The sequence below is a fragment of the Hippopotamus amphibius genome, chromosome 2 (genome assembly GCF_030028045.1).
Source record: "Hippopotamus amphibius kiboko isolate mHipAmp2 chromosome 2, mHipAmp2.hap2, whole genome shotgun sequence".
NCBI classification, from domain to species: Eukaryota; Metazoa; Chordata; class Mammalia; order Artiodactyla; family Hippopotamidae; genus Hippopotamus; species Hippopotamus amphibius.
Genome location: NC_080187.1, coordinates 176,847,995 through 176,863,774, shown reverse-complemented (window position 1 = coordinate 176,863,774; position 15,780 = coordinate 176,847,995). Strand labels below are relative to the sequence as shown.

Below are 15,780 nucleotides of genomic sequence, written 5' to 3'. Positions count from 1 at the left end.
ATATGTTGTCTATGGCTATTTGATTACTACAACAGCAGAACTGAATGGCTGCAACAAAGATTGTCTAGTCCACAAATCCAGAACTATTCATAATCTGGCCTTTTTTTTTTCCATTTTATTAATTAATTTATTATTTTTTTGGGGGTACACCAAGTTCAATCATCTGTTTTTATACACATATCCCTGTATTCCCTCCCTCCCTCGACTCCCCCCCACCCTCCCGGTCCCAGTCCTCTAAGGCATCATCCATCCTCGAGTTGAACTCCCTTTGTTATACAGCAGCTTCCCACTGGCTATCCATTTTACAGTTGGTAGTATATATATTTCTATGCTACTCTCTCACTTCGTCTCAGCTTCCCCTTCACCCCCCGCCCCCCCAACCTTGAGTTTTCCAGTCCATTCTCTGTATCTGCGTCCTTGTTCTTGTCTTGTCACTGAGTTCATCAGTACCAATAATCTGGCCTTTTACCAAAAAAAGTCTGTCAACATAGGATCTACTTTGCTGAACATAAAGTGAAGAATATTCTTCAACATATGGAACAAAGCATGAAACCAAGATTCGTGAATGAGAACGTATAAGCAACCACAGATCTGAAAGCTGATTGCTACTTTTTACCCATCACCAAAAGACGAAAATAACAAAGTAGAACAAAAGAAATGGGACATATGGGATACAAACCGATAATGAATCATGATGTTAAATGTACCAACTACAGGGCAGAATAGTTTGAAAACAGTAGTATACTTATCCTGAGAAACAAACTTGTTTATATCAATAAAATGTCTGAAATATATTATTTACATTGTTATTTGGGAACTGAAAAGGGTTAATATAATCTTTGATTTCTATACCTTTACTAGAAAACTCCCTTTTTCTTTTCAGAGAAGAATGTAACCCATTCTTCAGTGAGAAAAAAACAGACCCACCATCTGGGTGAAAAGGTCTGTGCACACTCAGTGATGTGTAGTAATGATGGAAGAAATTTTCACATATTGAGTTATGGGAAGTCGTTCTGGCTTATGCATGATTTAACTGGGACTTTAGGTGAACCAAAACACCCTGTCTGTAGCCTGTTAAACATGCATTGCACAACTGCTTTAACCATTAAAGAATGTATCTGAAAATCAAAATGGAGTAACTATAGTTCAGGCATTCAAAATGCAGCTGGGTGGCCATTGTGGATGTGGTTTCAGACATGTTTCTGTATTACTAACAACTTGAATTTTCTGAACTGTATCAAACTCAAGGACATCAATAGCTGTTCTCCAAACAATATCTGCCAGCAGCCGCCAGCTGTAGCCTTATGGTCTCAAGTCTCCCCTTGTAACTCTGCAAGCATTTCAGACACCAACCAGCCCTTGCTTAACAAGCACCTTACTTCTTGCCGGCTCAAATGCTCCAATTGTAATTCTTGACAGAAGTTCATGTAATTTTGAGTTTTTTGCCTTTGTAAGCCTCCCCCATTTTGTAGTCCCTGTAACAATACAAGTGCTTCTTGAATCTGTATCTGTCAGGCTATAGTGCTCACTTTCCTTCACTTAAACTCATTTCTATTCCTATTACAGACTGTTCACGGATTATTTCTGTCCATAGTAGAAATTATTTCTGGTTCAAGATGGCGACCTTGCGAGTCCTGGACTCCCCTCCCTCCCCTGGACACACCGAGTCTACAGCTACATGTGGAACAGCGTCCTCTGAAAAAAGCCTACAAACGGACTGAGCAACCCCTACAGGTCAGGCCAAGGAGAGAGAGCCCACAAGGAAGCAGGTAGGAGAGGCGGGGACGCAAGCCCGCCCCAACGCCCCTCCCCCACCCCGGGCGCAGCGACGCACAGTCAGGAGGGACCGCAAAACCCGCAGCTTCTCCCTGAGGAGCAAGGGTTTGAACCCCACACCAGGCACCACCAGGTTTTAAGACGCGCACCTGAATGACCAGCTTCTGAAACGTCTAGTTTTGCAAACCCGCGGGGCTCATTGCCACAGAACCTCTGAGAATCGGCTCTTAAAGGGCTCGTGCTCGGACGCACCTGCCCAGGGCCCAGCTCGGAAGCAGCAGATCCAGGCCCGCCCAGAAGGTGTGGGAGAAGCTCATTTGCTTCCTGCTTGTCCTGGACGGGGGCCTGAGGGGCAGGCAGCTGGTCTGACAGGCATCTGCAGGCCTGTGGGGCGCCCTCCTGGACAGAGCTTGGCGGCGCCATCTTCACCACCATCTTCACGCTCTGGTCGCGCCCCCAATGCTGGGATCTCCCGCGGGATCTTTCACACGCGGCTGGCGCCCTGGTCTGTGCAGCTGCCCAGGGCATGCCCCTGATCGCCTGGCTCTGGCGGCCTGGGCCCTGTATTCATGGGTCCCACAGAACAGTAACAACTGGGGAGACACTTCTTGGCAGGCTACCAGCCCCAGGGCACCAGACAGACAACGGGTATATTGTCCTGGAGCTTCAGCCTGAGGGGCGGCTTCAGGTGTGGCCCAGGTAGGAGTCTGTGATGGACTTTTCTCCAGGGAACACGGGCCAGTGCAGGTCATCTTTCTGCTCTCCCTCTGCCTCCATACAGCTCACCAGTATCTCCCAGACAGGACCTTATACATGTCTCTGGAGCCGCAGTTTTTGTGACTGACACCTCTAGGTTGTCCAGCTCTGGTGGACAGTGGTATTTATGCTGCGGCCTCTCAGGACTGTATCTATTTGCATACTTTATGCTCCCTGACTCCAGACTCACATTATCACAGGATTATTCTGGTTGCTGCGTTGTAACTCTTTCTGAGTTGCATGCATTTATCCTGCCAAGGCATCTAGAGCTGTGACAGAAATGTGTATACTTGACCGAAGACCCCAGAGGTGAACAGTGTAATACTACAGCCAAGTGTCAGTTGTACCTCTGTTTAAGGAGTTTAAAGTTACTGCTCCCTAGCCTCTCTTTATAGGTATATAGCCAGGGTGAATTAAACAGTCAGGAACATTTAGCTCTGAAAGTATACAGCTAATAATTGTCAACACGATACTAAAACAACTCTGCTGTCATTGAAATCCAGTAAATATCAGAAACCTCACCAAAAAGAAACTGCAAATGCTTTTCAATTCCAATCATGGCCCATAGGTAAAGAATTCCTACACATACTCAAAATTTCAAAGGACTGAGTGAGGAGGGGAAAGCATTTGAAACAGTATTCAAATGATTCCATGAATGATAGAATTAAAAATACATAAAGAACCATGATATTTCATCAACATCTCCAAAAGTGGAAGGAAGATATGCTGCAATGTAAAATATAAGAGAAAGCAGCACTGAAGTGACAATAAATGAAATAATATAAGCAAAGGAAATATAACAATAAGGGATCTATGTACCTGCTACGTGAGCAAATCAGTGCAAATGTCTCATACCAGATAGATTTAATGGAATATCATTTATTTTACCCATTGCCAACCTTGGTTTTTGATATAAACCACTGAATGCCCATGGTTGAAAAATTGCTAAGTATTGTAATAGTAACCTCAATTAAAAGGAATGAAAAATTTTTGTTTAAAAAAAGAAACAACCCTCCCTCCCTCCCCAAAAAAGTATTTTGCGGAGCTGATTATAAATTCCAGTTCTTCCCATCGTGATCTATACACTGGTTGATTTTTAATAGTTTAATATTTAATAACAAATTTTTTGAAACTAGAGCATTTCTTTTTTTAAATTGAAGTATAGTTGATTTACAATTACAATGCTCCGTTAGTTTCTGGTGTACAGCAAAGTTGAGTCAATATATTCTTTTTCAGATTCTTTTCCCCTGTAGTTTATTATAACATATTAAATATAGTTCCCTGTGCTATACAGTGGGATCCTGTTTATCTATTTTATACAAAGTAGTGTGTATCTGTTAATCCCAGTCTCTTAATTTATTCCTTCCCCCGTCTCTTTCCCCTTTGGTAACCATAAGTTTGTTTTCTATGTCTGTGAGTCTGTTTCTGTTTTGTAAATAAATTCATTTGTAAGATATTTTAGATTCCACATATAAGAGATATTATATGATATTTGTCTTTGTTGGACTTACTTCACTTAGTATGATAATCTCTAGGTCCATCCATGTTGCTGCAAATGGCATTATATCTGTTTGAGTTCATCTTTTTTGGGACCCTCTGTGCTTCCTATACCTGGGTATCTGTTTCCTTCTTTAGGTTTGGGAAGTTTTCTACTATCATTGCTTCAAATACATTTTCAATCCCCTTGTCTCTTTCTTCTCCTTCTGGGATCCCTATTATGCATAGATTGGCATGCTTTATATTATCCCATAGGTCTCATATGTTGCTTTCTTTTTTTTTTTTTCATTTGTCTTTCTGTCTGCTTGTTTTGATTGGGTGATTTCTATTATTCTATCTTCTAGATCACTAATTTTTTGTTCTGCATTATTTAGTTTGCTATTTATTGCCTTTAGCTCAGTTTCCATCTTGGCAATTGAGCTGTCTAATTTTGATTAGCTTCTCTTTATAGTTTCTAGTTCTTTGTTAGAGTGATCTGTATTTCTCTTGATAAGCTTTATTAATTCCTTTAGTATTTTTATTACCTCCTTTTTGAATCAGGGTCTAGTAGACTGGAGAAGTCTCTCATTCTTTGCTCTTTCAGGGAAATTCTCTGGTTCTTTTAGTTGAGAGTGTTGCCTCTGCTCTTTCATTTTAGTTATATTTCTCTGACTCTATGAATTTAGGAGAAAGTTTTCTACCATGGTCTTGAAAGGCTGTTTTTAATGTGGGAGTATCCCTGTGTAGTTTGCATGAGTCATATCTTTTGTGCGAGGGCTGTTTTTGGTATGGATGCCTGCCACATCTTTCCTCAGGATGTGGTGGCCATTATCCCTTTGATAGGGGGTGTGATTGGTGTTGTGGTTACCAGAGTCTGTACTGGATATTAGGTGTGGCCTCCTCTTTGCTCTGTGGTTATCACAGGCCTGTCAGAGGCAGGGCATGCTCCACAGTTGTTGGAGTAGAAGCCACCAGATCCAGTTCTAAGCTGTGGTGTGAGGTAGGCAGGACTGGGGCACTGCCCTTAGAAAGGAGCCACTGAGTATTCCTCTGCAGTCACTGTCCACCAGGAAGTATGCTCTGTGATATCACCTGTCACCCATTGTGAATCCTCACAGAGGACACTGTTGTTGGCACTGTGCTCTGCCCCACCTCACTTGTGGGAATATGGGCAGTCAACCTTGATGTCCTTCAGGAACTGTGCTCACAAATCTGCCAGTGCACCCACCACGGTCACATACCCAAATCTGCTGTGGGGGTGCTGGGAATCAGCCCAGACCTTGGAGAATTGGCTCAGATTTCAGCCCCACCTCTGCATTTCAGCAACCTGCCAGCACTTGTGCACTCCTATAGCTCCTGGCTGTACAGCACCCCCGCTGTGAGCATGCTGAGAATGAGGCTGCTATGGTGGGGCCTTGACCCCCCCCCCACCGCCCCACTTAGCATGAGTGCATTGACAATGGCGCTCTTGTGGTGGATCCAGGCTCTGTCCTATACACACCCTCAGTTGCAGGCTGGACCACACTGCAAACCCTGTGGGCCGTCTCTGCACAACCAAACCAAGTCCTCTCCCTGGGTCTGTTCGCTAAAGCCAGAGCTGCAGCACCCAGCTGCTGCACACAGCAGTGGGTACGTGTCTCTGACTGGGGAATGCAGTGAGGTGGTATAGACCCTGTGTGCTGGTCTCTCTCTGTCCTGCCTGCCACAAGCCAGCTGCTACACTCTCCTCTGAGCCTCTGAAGCTTCCTGTCTGTCCTGGCTGATCTCACAGCTGGTGAAGGAGCTTCCCAGGGTGAGAGAAACTTTCTCCTTTCACAGCTTCCTCCTAGGGGTGCAGGTTGAGATCCGATTCCTTCTTTTTTTTTCTTTCATCCTACTCCGTTATGTGGTGATCTTTTTTACAGCTTTGGTTGTATGAGATCTTCTGCCAGCATTCAGTTGGTATTCGGTAAGATTTGTACCACATGTAGATGTATTTTTGATGTATTTGTGGGAGAAGGTGAGCTCCATGTCCTTCTGTTCTGCAATCTTGACCCCCCCCGCCACTGACAAGAAGAGCATTTCTATTAAATATATTTGTATGTCATTTCAACAGAAACTGAATGATAGGAAAAGCAACAGTAGAGTCTAATTAGCTATTTGACTGAAAAATTCACACAGCTGAAGATCTATCATATGGAATAACAAAATAATTGTAGAGAAAAACAAGTCAACCATAAGTCACAATGAATAATTTCCTGAAATATAAGATTGCTTTTGGGGATTGAGCTAAGAACTACTTTGCAGAAATATATTAGTAATGATCAAAACTCACACAACATTGTAAAGCAACTATACTCTAATAAAAAAAGTGTACTAGTAATGATCAGCACAAAGCCAGAATTTATCCAAAGTACATCCCCAATGTGTATATCTTTATTGTAGGACTTAACAAATGCAAGAAAATTCTGCTCTTTTAAGTCTCTCCCATTAAACCAGTGTGCTCACCAAGGATGCTTTACATTTCCACACATGGGACATTTGGAAATATCTAAAAACATTTTTGGTTATCATGACTGTGGCAGGGCTGGGGGTGGGTAGGGAGAGCAATGTTATTCCTGGCATCTAGTGGGTAGAGGCCAGGGATGCTGCTAAATATCTTACAATCCACGTGATAACAGTATAGCCCCCCACAGCAAAGAATTACCAAGCCCCATGTATGCCAAGATTGAGAAACCCTGCACAAAACTCTAAATTTCTTCAGGGAAAAATCTGAGTATTTTATATTATTCTATTCCCCCATTCCCCCCCCCCCCCCACCCAGCAACATTTCCATCACCCGATGTGTCTCTGATTAGTGTCTGTTGGAGGGGTAAATGAATAAGTGAATGGGGAGTGGGGAGATGGGTGCATGGATGGACGGACAGATGGATGGAGAGGGGGAAGGATGATGAATAAATAAATGGACAGACGGATGGAAGAGAAACAAAGGAAGAAGGATATCTAAACAATGTCTAACTAGTCAGTTTTAGAAAGGCTAGGAGCCAATAATGACCACACTCTGAAAAATGTAAACTTTGTGGAAAAATTCATTGTCTCTGCACAAAAATCTTGGCCATGTACCTAATATATCCCCTAATTTGGTAGACAGAATTAGAATTTTCCTAGGCACCCAAGCAGTAATACTGCTGAATAATATACTAATGTCCCCAAGGGTTAGACAATAAGAAATGACAAGTTTTCACATTGTTATGTAAATTATTTCTTCTGGCCACTTTCTGGGAAAAGCAGCTAACTCAAAAAGTAGTTACTTAAGCAACTGGGAATTTTTTTTTTAATAGATACAGATTTCACTATATTTAAAATTCAGTACTTGATAAGGCCCTTCACCATACAATGTCCTTTACACTGCAAACTATATAAAGGAAAATTGGGAATTTTGATAGTATAAAAAGCCAAAATAATTTGGAACATCTGGTACTGTCCAAGTACAATGAGTCTAAATGAAATACATCAGAAGGAAGAATTGGACGAGAAAATAGGAAATATAGTTTAATTAAAATTCATCACTTTTTCCCTATTGCAGTAGTTCCCAATTAAAATCATACTTTTATGTCCTTTAAACTATTGTCTGGGTTTTTTTTGTTGTTGTTTTTTTTTTAAAGTTCTGTTTGTGAAATAAATTTAGTTACTTTGGTTGAGGTCATAAAATGGATGGTTGAAACTATACTAGAAGTATTATAATAATAAAAAAAGTTTAACACTGTAAGGTAATAGGATCTGTTTTTGTTTGTCAATGGGAAAAAAGGATAAATATATCCTAAGATAAAATATCTGCTTATACCAAAATCTGAAAGAGGACAGATTTGTCTGAAAAGACAAAACACAATAGAGATTGAAAGCTATAGAAGGTTCAAGAAGTCAGTTCTCCTTGCCTTGACTTTATATATATATATATATGAATATAAATAAATACATATATAATATTTAAATAATGAGACTGAAAAGAAAAAATGATATATGTCAATATATATCATTTCAACTTTTGGCAAAGTTTGCATAGCTCACCCTTATGGGGTTTATTTTTTAAAACTTTGGAATGCTTTGCCACCAAATACTATATTGAAGGAAGACTGGAATCTGATTGTTAGAATGACATTACAAATTTATCTTGGTGTATTTGTTTGCTCTTGACTAAAAGCAGTAAATTTTGTTCTTTACAATATGTGTAATATTCCTAGTTAGCAGAGATTCTTTAGCTCATGAGTATAACTTTTTGTGCCTTATGCTGACTTTACATGCTCCATTACTTAAAAATATAGTTAATTGCCTATGAAAGAGCTAAAGTTCCTTCTATTGTTTATTTTAAATCTGTTTTCACATTTATTAATAGGTAGCTATCCTACAACCAGTCTTCTTTTCAGATTTCTACACTACCTACACTACCGTTGTGGGGTGATTTGTGTTCACCAAGCAAACATATTGAAATCCTAAGCCTCAATATCTGTGAATGTGACCATACTTGGAAATAGGTATTTGTAGATGTATTCAAGTTAAGATGAAGCCATCTTGAACTAGGAGGGACTGAGAGAAACTTCTCCATATTCTGCAGGCCTTAAAGAAAGCTTCCCTTGTAGGTATTTCTAAAAATTACTTCATATAAATATTATTCCTTAGGAATTTAGGCTCAAGATTATTGTAATCTTCAGTTTACAAATACTTTATTTGTAACTCTCTCTTTTCAAAAGTAAATGTTCCTCCCTCCTAATTGAAACACAAAGTGGACTCAATATCAGTGTATAATCAAGTCAAAGTTGGACAAACAAGAGCTTCTGAGTTTGACTATCAACAATGAACATCGGTAATCAATAAGGGCTGTTACAATATAGTCATCACTTAAGAGATCTCCTATAACTCACTAGCTGTCTGCATACTCTCCTCATTGAAATCTTCATTTCTTGATTCCTGAATGTGTAAATAACAGGATTCAGGAACGGAGTGAGAACTGCATCAAAGAAGGCCAGAAACTTATCCAGATGTGTGGAGGGAAATGGCCATGTATAGAAAAATATCAGAGGACCAAAGAACAAGACTACCACAGTGATGTGAGCTGAAAGTGTGGACAGAGCCTTGGATGAACCCACAGAAGAGTGTTTCTGAACAGTAAGAATGATGATGATATAGGAGATGATCAGAATGAAGAAGGAGCCAACAGAGATGAATCCACTGTTGGCTGTGACCATGAACTCTAGCTGATCTGTGTCTATGCAGGCAAGTTTGATGAACCGAGGGAGGTCGCAGTAAAAGCTGTCCAACACATTAGGACCACAGAAGGGTAGGTTTACCATGAAGGCCAGTTGAACTGTGGAGTGGATAAGACCAATCATCCAGGCAGCCACTATAAAGAAGATGCACATCTTTGGGCTCATGATGGTCAGATAATGGAGAGGCTTACATATGGCAGCATATCTGTCAAAGGCCATGGCTATGAGCAGCACCATCTCCACACCACCAATGAGGTGGATGAAGAAGATCTGAGCGATGCAGCCTCCAAAGGAGATGACTTTACACTTTCTGAAAAGGTCATAAATCATCTTTGGAGAACTGACAGAAGAAACTCCCATGTCAATGAAGGAGAGGTTGGTCAACAGAAAGTACATGGGAGAGTGTAAATGAGGGTCCATTGTCACAGTGAGCATAATGAGGGAATTTCCCATCATGCTTGCTACATAAAACATGGAGGAAAACACAAAGAGGAGAAGTTGTATTTCCCAGGAACTGGTGATTCCCAGGAACACAAACTCTGACACCACAGAGTGATTTGCTCCATACATTGGCTTTGTAGGCTTTGCTACCTGAAGGAAGATAATAGATGAAAATTTAAAATATAATAATTATTTTAGTAAATTAGAAGAGAGGTTATATTCGTGAATGCCTGTTTCTACTTTAGCATTAAGACGACCTCACAGCCTTTGCAGTGTGATCACACAGAAAAACTGGTGGCTCTCATGTGCTGGTGTTCTCTACCATCAAGTTGTCTGTGCATTTAATACCCTCTGCTTCCTTTCAGGGTGGATGCCATGATGTTACACATGAGATACAAAATGGTCAACAAGAGTAGCAGGAATTCAAACCCAAACCTTTTCATTTTCGGTTCAAAACTAATATGATCTGGCTCCAGTCACATAGAACTAATCATTATTAAGATCTCTTCCAAGCCTATAATACTTCCTCCAGCCCCACTTGTGGGAATATATTCATCTTCAGTATTACTTAAATGTTTATCACATCTACAAAACCTTGTTTTGTTATTACTAGCATTTATTTTACTATCCATTTTATTATAATGAGTTGATTACAATTCTAAATCACCAAGTAGACTCTAAGCTTTTTGAAGCCAGCGATTTTTTGACTTATTCCTATTTGGACTCCCTGAAGCAAAGAAAAAGTGGTCCACACAGAGAGGTGCAGGTCTATGAACTGTCTGTTACCAGTTTGTATCATATTAGGTACAGAGTTTGTGAGTGAGTACTTAAAAACTTTTCTTGCAATTTGATGTACAATGACCCCATAGAGTTATGGACCACATCTCTCTTCTTCAATCCAATGTAGCAAAAGTTTAGATCACAAATAAATATGTGCTGAAAAACTGAATAAAATGTATTTGCTTGCATTAGAGACTGACCATGTGAGGGAAAAAGGAAAGGTCCAGAGTCTGCAGAATTCAGTAAAGTGAAAAATTCAAAAGAAAACCAAAAGTAGGAATAGGAATAAAAGGAAATCTTCATATAGTCAAAGATTCTGAAATCAGTGAGTTCAATTTTGGGACCTACTGATAAATTCAATATACATAATTTAGGAGAATCTCAAGTCATTATAGATCGGGAAACAAATATCCAAATATATTAAATAATTTGACCAAATCCATAAATTTACTTAGAGTTTATATTAGAACCCCAATCAACTGACTCCAAGATTTGGTCTCTGTCCAATTCCCTATTTTCTTTTATTTGTTCATGTCTACCTGAACAAAAACATGTGATGGGGTGATGGTAGAAATTGTTGGAGAAAGATAGGCCCCTCTTGTGGCTGATGACTGCCATTTATTGAGATACTGGTAACTGCTGCCTTGGTCTCCATGATTACTTTTCCCTGACAATTATCTATTAGGTAATTAATGTACCTCAGTGTCTTGGGAAACTTGGCCATTTGCTGAAACATTTCTTGTTACTCTACTTGTTCAAGCAAATACTGTACTTGGGACAGAAGTTTTTTTAGATGAACTCATCATATAAAATGCCAGTTTAATCAGTTCCACTCAATCTCTCTTTCTTCAGGGGTTCCTAAAACTGCTGAACAGGGTCCAGGATGAGCTGACTACTTTAGATGCTTCCATAAAGTTGCCTGTACTCAAGTTCTACCTCCTTCATGAAATCACTCTTGATTCCTCCAACCTGAGTAGTTTTCTGATTCTAGTGTTTCATTTCACTTCCCCAAATGGATAAGACAGTTCTACATTTCACATTTCTTTATAAGCTCCTCAGGGCCCTGAAGAGTGCTAAAGGACGTAACAGGTCTTCAGTAAAAAGCTTGAGTGCTCCATTCAATTGAAAGTATATTGAGGTTGATCACCAACCTCACTCTAGATTCCTTCTGGGGGTTATTTAAAAATAGACTTGTGTATGATTGCATCATTCAAATCCACCTCTATTTTAGCTCTTACAAAATCTTATAGCAGCTATTTCTATTATTTTTAAAAGCTGCATGGGATAATGAAATGAATATTTTCACATTGTCTCATAATTACCTGTTGACATTGGGTAACATACTTTTCATCTCTTGGCCCTTTTCACATCTGTAAAATGGAGAAAATTACAGTTCTTACAGAACTGAGAATGTGAGATAATATTGTCACCCAGTCCAATTAATTATTACTCTTTAATGCCTCTCATAAAGGAAATAACATGTATGTCCACAATGAAGTCATATATAACTAAATTATTATAAGTTAATACAATGTAATGAATTATTTGGAAAAGAAACAGAATGAACTAGGTTATTTGTCACCATAAAAAAATCTCAAAAATATAAGGTTGACTGAAAAAATTGTTATAAAAGAATGTATGTAAAGTGACACAATATTTATAAATTTCAAAAACACAATGATTTTTAAATAGTATTAAATATAAATACATAAATAAGTAGCAGAAATATTAAAGTTTGATCAAGAACTATCCAAACACCTCAGAATTGTTATTTTCTCTGGGCAGGGAAAGATAGGAATCTGTTTGGTAAATGATTTCAATTTTATTTGTAATAGATTTACTACCAAAAAAATCTTATAAAAATAACAAATGTTCATTGTTAAGTACTGAGGTTAGATATACCGTGCCAATCATACAGTTTCGAGTACCTTTTAAGTGGATAAAGTATGTCACAGTTCTTTTCTAACTGAAAGCACCTGCCATGTATCTGTACTTTCCCTTCTCACTGGCCCTGCTTACATCAGTTCTCACTAGATCTACTGCAAAAGCGCATTAGGATCTTCTCCTTCAAGTGTTCTTGCTATTTAAACAGAAATCCAACAATTCTCAGAACAGAACCAGTCATAGTTTTAATAGCTTAATGAGTCCTTTTTTGTTGTTGTTTCCGGATGCCTCTCAAACTGCTATCAAGTATTCAAATCCTTCTGGAATATGGTTCTTTACAATCTCATTTTCTGTTTCTTTTTCCTACTTCCTTTCTTGTACCACATGATCTGACATCACTTGTTTATTATCTGACAATGCCACACACTACATGCCTTTAAATATACTGGTCCTTCTTCCCCAACTCCCCTTCCCCCTTTCCATTTCCACCTGCTGCTCTTCTCTCTAGAAAAGAAGTATAATCCACACCTCAAAGTAAATATGTGTGATAATGTTTAGATTCCCTTTCTTACCACCTCTTCACAGTCTAAGCAGACTTATACCTTCCTTGTCTATGTTCCTAGTCATAGCACTTTATTCATGCCCCAAAGCATCACTTATCGTGTTACATTATAGTTAGTTTTATACGTAAGCAGATTGAGGGGAGGAATTGTGTTTATCCTTTTTTTTGTAACCTCAACTGCTGACACATGCTTAGAATAAAAAAGGAAAAAGGAAGACACTAAAAATATTGCCTTCATCAAATATAGGCTAAAGGTTTCAATAATGTGGAAATTAAGACCTAAACATAACAAAGGAAAGATGGGAAAATCAGATTGCAATTCATATAGTAACAGGTGCAGTAGATTATGTATTTATAACACTTCAACAAAGATATAAGAGGAACTGGATGATTGAAAAACAAGAAAATATGGATGATTATGTAACTAAGAAAATGGATAAAAAGACTGAGGAGTTCTGAAGAGACAAAAAACAAAAACAAAAAACCCCCCAAAACCAACCCAGAAAATAGAGATTATAAAAGTGAAGAAGTAAATTATGTCGAAATGAAAACTAAAAAATGAAGAGGAACTAAGGAAAATATGTGTATAATGACAAAGAAGAGAAAGAGAAGGCCCACTTTAACTTAAGTAAGAGGTCATTTGTAGGATATGATTTTCATTACTTTCTGGGTCCACTCTTCAGAAATTCTATACTTATAAACAAATTTGAGTACTATGTGTGCAGTGTTTTAAAGCTCTGTATTTTAGAAGACTTTCTCCATAAGCCCTTATCAATTATACACTTCTAGATTTGAATTTATTTGCATTTGTGCTCTTAAATATCCTTTAACTACGTAAGAACTGGAAATTTGAAAAAAGTGAGTTCGAAGGGGAAGGAGCTATAAATATGAAATCTAATAGGATAATACAGATTGTTCTTAGTTACCCCGAAATGAGTACTGGAAAAGAGAAAGTTAGAGATGTCAAAAATAAATTCTCCCAAGATATATTAAAAGGAAAAGAAATATAAAACAAAATATTAGAAAATATAGAAACCGATAGGTTGATGTGTGAAACTCACGTCAAAGTTTTAAATCCATTTGAGGCATAGTCAGGATTCTATTTACGTCCTGAGCAGTAGTCATAGACAGGATTCTAGATGGAGACACGAGGGTATGATGTTTATTTACCTGGAAGTCATCAAATATCTATCATCAAACTCCTGGTTAATTAGGTTCTGAAATCACCATTGCTTATTGATTAGTTGTGCTCAGAAAAGGTTTTAAAATTGTTTTTCTCAGACACATTAATTATAATCATCTAACTAATTAAATATACATGTTACAAAAGAAGAGGTCCAGCTGTTTTCCTTTTACTGTGATTAATCCTTTTTCTTGACCCATATAGAATTATCTTCCAGAAACAGATTCCCAGACATTTTGTCCTTTATAGATGAAAGAAATATTGATAGTTGGGGTTCCAAATAATAGAATTATCAAGCCAAAAGGAACCTACAGACATCTCACAGTTTTGAAAATCTAAATCATCCTTTATATAAATTGTTTTTCTCAATCTAAAAATATTGAGATGTTAGAACCTGCCTCAGCTAAACTGGACTGCATTTTATCTTTCAAATTGCCATAAAATCCTCCTTCACACCTAAGTAAAAGTCTGCTTTCCCTAACGTAAGACCTTTTCTTTTCAACTTTTTATAACTGCATGCAATACAAATAATTTTCAGTGTCTCAACTTTTTATGTACATAAACTCAACAAACTAAGTCATCTCTTAGCTTTCTGTTTTTACGACTCAAAAACTAAATCCCTTTTATATTTCTTCTTATGGTCTCTTTCCCATTTACCTCTCATTTCCAAAAAAAAATCATATTTGTCAACTTTCTCTAAACCCTTCTGCATTCTACTTACAGTTTACAGGTAAAATTAATAAAAAATCATTATAAAATTGTACAGCACATAAGAATATAGGAGAACCAATTGATCTGGTAGTTTTCATTTTGTTTGTAAATTTTGCACATCATATTTTAAGTTGACATTTACACTGGAAATAATTTATTCAGATTTGGGTCTTCAGGTGTCTCTTCTTTTCAGGTATCTATAAGACCTTTCCTTCTTGGAAATTTTACCACTACCTAGTAAATTTCCATTTTTCACTGAGAATCAGCTTATGCTTTATCTCTTTTGAGAAACTGAGATTACAAGAACCCTTGTTTTCTGTTTCATGTGTCACCAATTTTTCTTACCTGTTTATCAAACTGCAGAGGATGAGAATCATTCATATAATCATCACTGGCAACAGAGGGCTGACCCCCAACATTATGAAGCCACTTGGCTTTTCCTAATATCTTTCACATTACCCTAACACTGTGATTCTAGTTAAATTAAAGGTCTGTTTACCTTCTCCAAATGTCAATACCCTTTTCACAATTATCCTCCACTACTAGTCAATTTGTTACTCCAGATGTTAGCTACCTTGGCTTTAGAATAACACTCATGCACTCATGTCCATAGCAGTTTCAACAACAGAATCATGTTTGACACTAGAGCCCCCCAACTTATTGTTAAATTTATCCTTATTCTTCTATTTTACCTGTATAAGAAAAAAAATTTCCATGAAGTCTTAGATTTTCCTGTGTTTTCTAGCAAAAAAGTGCCATATAATCTTCCCATTGTGGAAATAAATCTAATTAACAGTTCTAGAGGACAGTGATCAAGTGATACTACCTATTCTGGTGTTTAGAAGGAGTTCATGGATCAAGGGACTTTTTACCCCTAGGGACCTATTTGGTTTGACCAGAACAAAGGTTCTAAAAACTCATAATAAGACACTGGAGAAGAAGAGGAAACAACATATGTTTATCAATGT

The 15,780-nt window shown here is 38.1% G+C and overlaps 1 protein-coding gene across 1 annotated transcript; it reads right to left on the bottom strand.

Annotated features, from left to right (window-relative positions):
* Window positions 1-8,879: 8,879 nt before the first annotated feature.
* On the bottom strand, window positions 8,880-9,821 carry LOC130845767 (olfactory receptor 4F3/4F16/4F29-like). The gene has a single exon (XM_057723472.1). It carries the CDS (start codon window positions 9,819-9,821, stop codon window positions 8,880-8,882), a length of 942 nt encoding a protein of 313 aa, XP_057579455.1.
* Between the last annotated feature and the right edge of the window lie 5,959 nt (window positions 9,822-15,780).

Coding starts and splice junctions, on each gene's coding strand:
- LOC130845767 (XM_057723472.1), bottom strand. CDS start 9,821: ATGTATGGAGCAAATCACTCTGTGGTGTCAGAGTTTGTGTTCCTGGGA.